Below are 1862 nucleotides of genomic sequence, written 5' to 3' on the forward strand. Positions count from 1 at the left end.
TAACCATCCTTGTATATATGCTTATTTTACAAGAATACCATGTATTAATTGGAACATGGAGCTACCATCCTTGAAAACCGTGCAACCACAAGGACTATATGGATCTGGTCTTGGCTAATTAATTAGAGACTCTAGTTTGGGGTAATCTTATCAAAAGGGCGAGAGGGGAGGCGTTGATGGGGTATAACTCGACTCTCAGTCTGATTAGTTTGTACAGAATATATATTTATTTCTGCATAAATTGAGGGTTTGTTTTAATAAATTTTGTCCAAAACAATTTATCTATCGTCGATAGCATCTATATCCGATATTTCCGTTTATCACTAACCACCGATATTTTTTATTTATCGATAATGTACGTAAACCGTCCCAACTACTCTTATTCCTATTTGGCAACAATGTATTTTTCACAATTAACACTACTAATAAGCATCCGTTGGGAATGATACGTAGAAGATGAAAGGTAGAGCTAGGGCAGCGAGTATTTTTCAAGAAGTACTGTAGCGAGCATGGAGGACTTGAGCAAGTGTAATAATCAGTGGACAAAAAAAATATGTTAATCCATCATTAAAGCATTAAGCCACAATGTAGCACAAAATTGAAGTATTATTCACTCAAAATATATTCACCAGCACGTATGGGCCACGAATCAAAAGGCTGTGCATATACACAACATCAATCTTGGGCTCTTCCTGCTGCCGATCCATCATCGGAGCCTCTCTCAGCTGCAGCGTGGGCTCTGCGCAAAGGCGCTAACCGGGAACGACTGCGTGGACTTCTCAAGCTGGATGTTGAGCTGATCCCCGGCGCGTTGGACCTGGTTGAACCCCAGCCACGCGAATCCGGCCTGCACCCTCACGCCGGACACACGGCTGATGGATCCGGACTGGATGACCCCGGCTACACTACTGCCGTACCGAAAATGGAACCGCTTGCCGGCGACGGAGACGAAGAAGTTGCACTCGCCGGGCAGCGTAACCTCTAGGGCGCCGCCGTCGTGGAGCACGTACGACTGGACGCCTTGTGGGAGGAGGCCCCGTGGCAAGTTGTTCTGCTCCAGGACGTCGTACACTGTCGAGGCCGCCGCCGCAACTGTCGAGTTACTGGCAGAAGAAGTGGTTTCTAGGGAGGAAGCAGTAGCGTGGAGGATGGAAGCCACGAGGACGACGAGGAGGAGATGCTGCTTGGCCATGGTGCTACCTCTCGGATAGTAGTAAACAGTTACCACAAGTGTGTTTGGGCGCTGGGGTAATGACGGGAGAGGCACCTGGATCGGAGTCGAGTATATATAGGAGTGCATACCCCGGTTAGCAGCAATGCATGCACCGACGACCTGAAGAATCTGATTTTAGTGACATTTATTTGTACGTAATTCATATTGCTCTAAAGACGTTCGCCTTCATGGTCAGGCGCCAGAGCGTTTTGCAGGAATCTTTTTAGTATACAGTGATTGTGAATCATAAAGCGAAATGCGTTGATGAAATGTTTCACACGTTCCAAGTTTGGCGAAATACATTGATGAAATGTTGATTCGGAAAAATGAAGTCCAAATTAAATACCACATATTTGGATTTATTCTGGTGTATTCATTCTCTTATTCGCATGAAAGGATGGCCTTTGCGCATCCGGAGTGGAATATTAATACGGCCGAAATAAATGCAGTTAAAATTTGATTCTCTCTGGAATGGCTAGCTGCTTGGTGACTAGTCGGCTGTACTTACAATACAAGCGATATGCATCGTCGCACTACAAGATAACTCGGTATTAGTACCGGTTCGTAGACTGCATATCACTGGTAGAGAATTGGCCTTTAGTCCCGGTTGGTAGGGTGCATATCTCTCGAAAATCCATCCGGGATAAAC

At 45.5% G+C, this 1862-nt stretch overlaps 1 protein-coding gene across 1 annotated transcript; it reads right to left on the reverse strand.

Annotated features, from left to right (window-relative positions):
- Nucleotides 1-721: 721 nt before the first annotated feature.
- Nucleotides 722-1192, reverse strand: LOC101769693. Its single transcript, XM_004977647.1, has one exon. It carries the CDS (start codon nucleotides 1190-1192, stop codon nucleotides 722-724), a length of 471 nt encoding a protein of 156 aa, XP_004977704.1.
- Nucleotides 1193-1862: the final 670 nt, after the last annotated feature.

This window comes from Setaria italica, chromosome VII, assembly GCF_000263155.2.
Source record: "Setaria italica strain Yugu1 chromosome VII, Setaria_italica_v2.0, whole genome shotgun sequence".
In the NCBI taxonomy this organism is placed as follows: Eukaryota; Viridiplantae; Streptophyta; class Magnoliopsida; order Poales; family Poaceae; genus Setaria; species Setaria italica.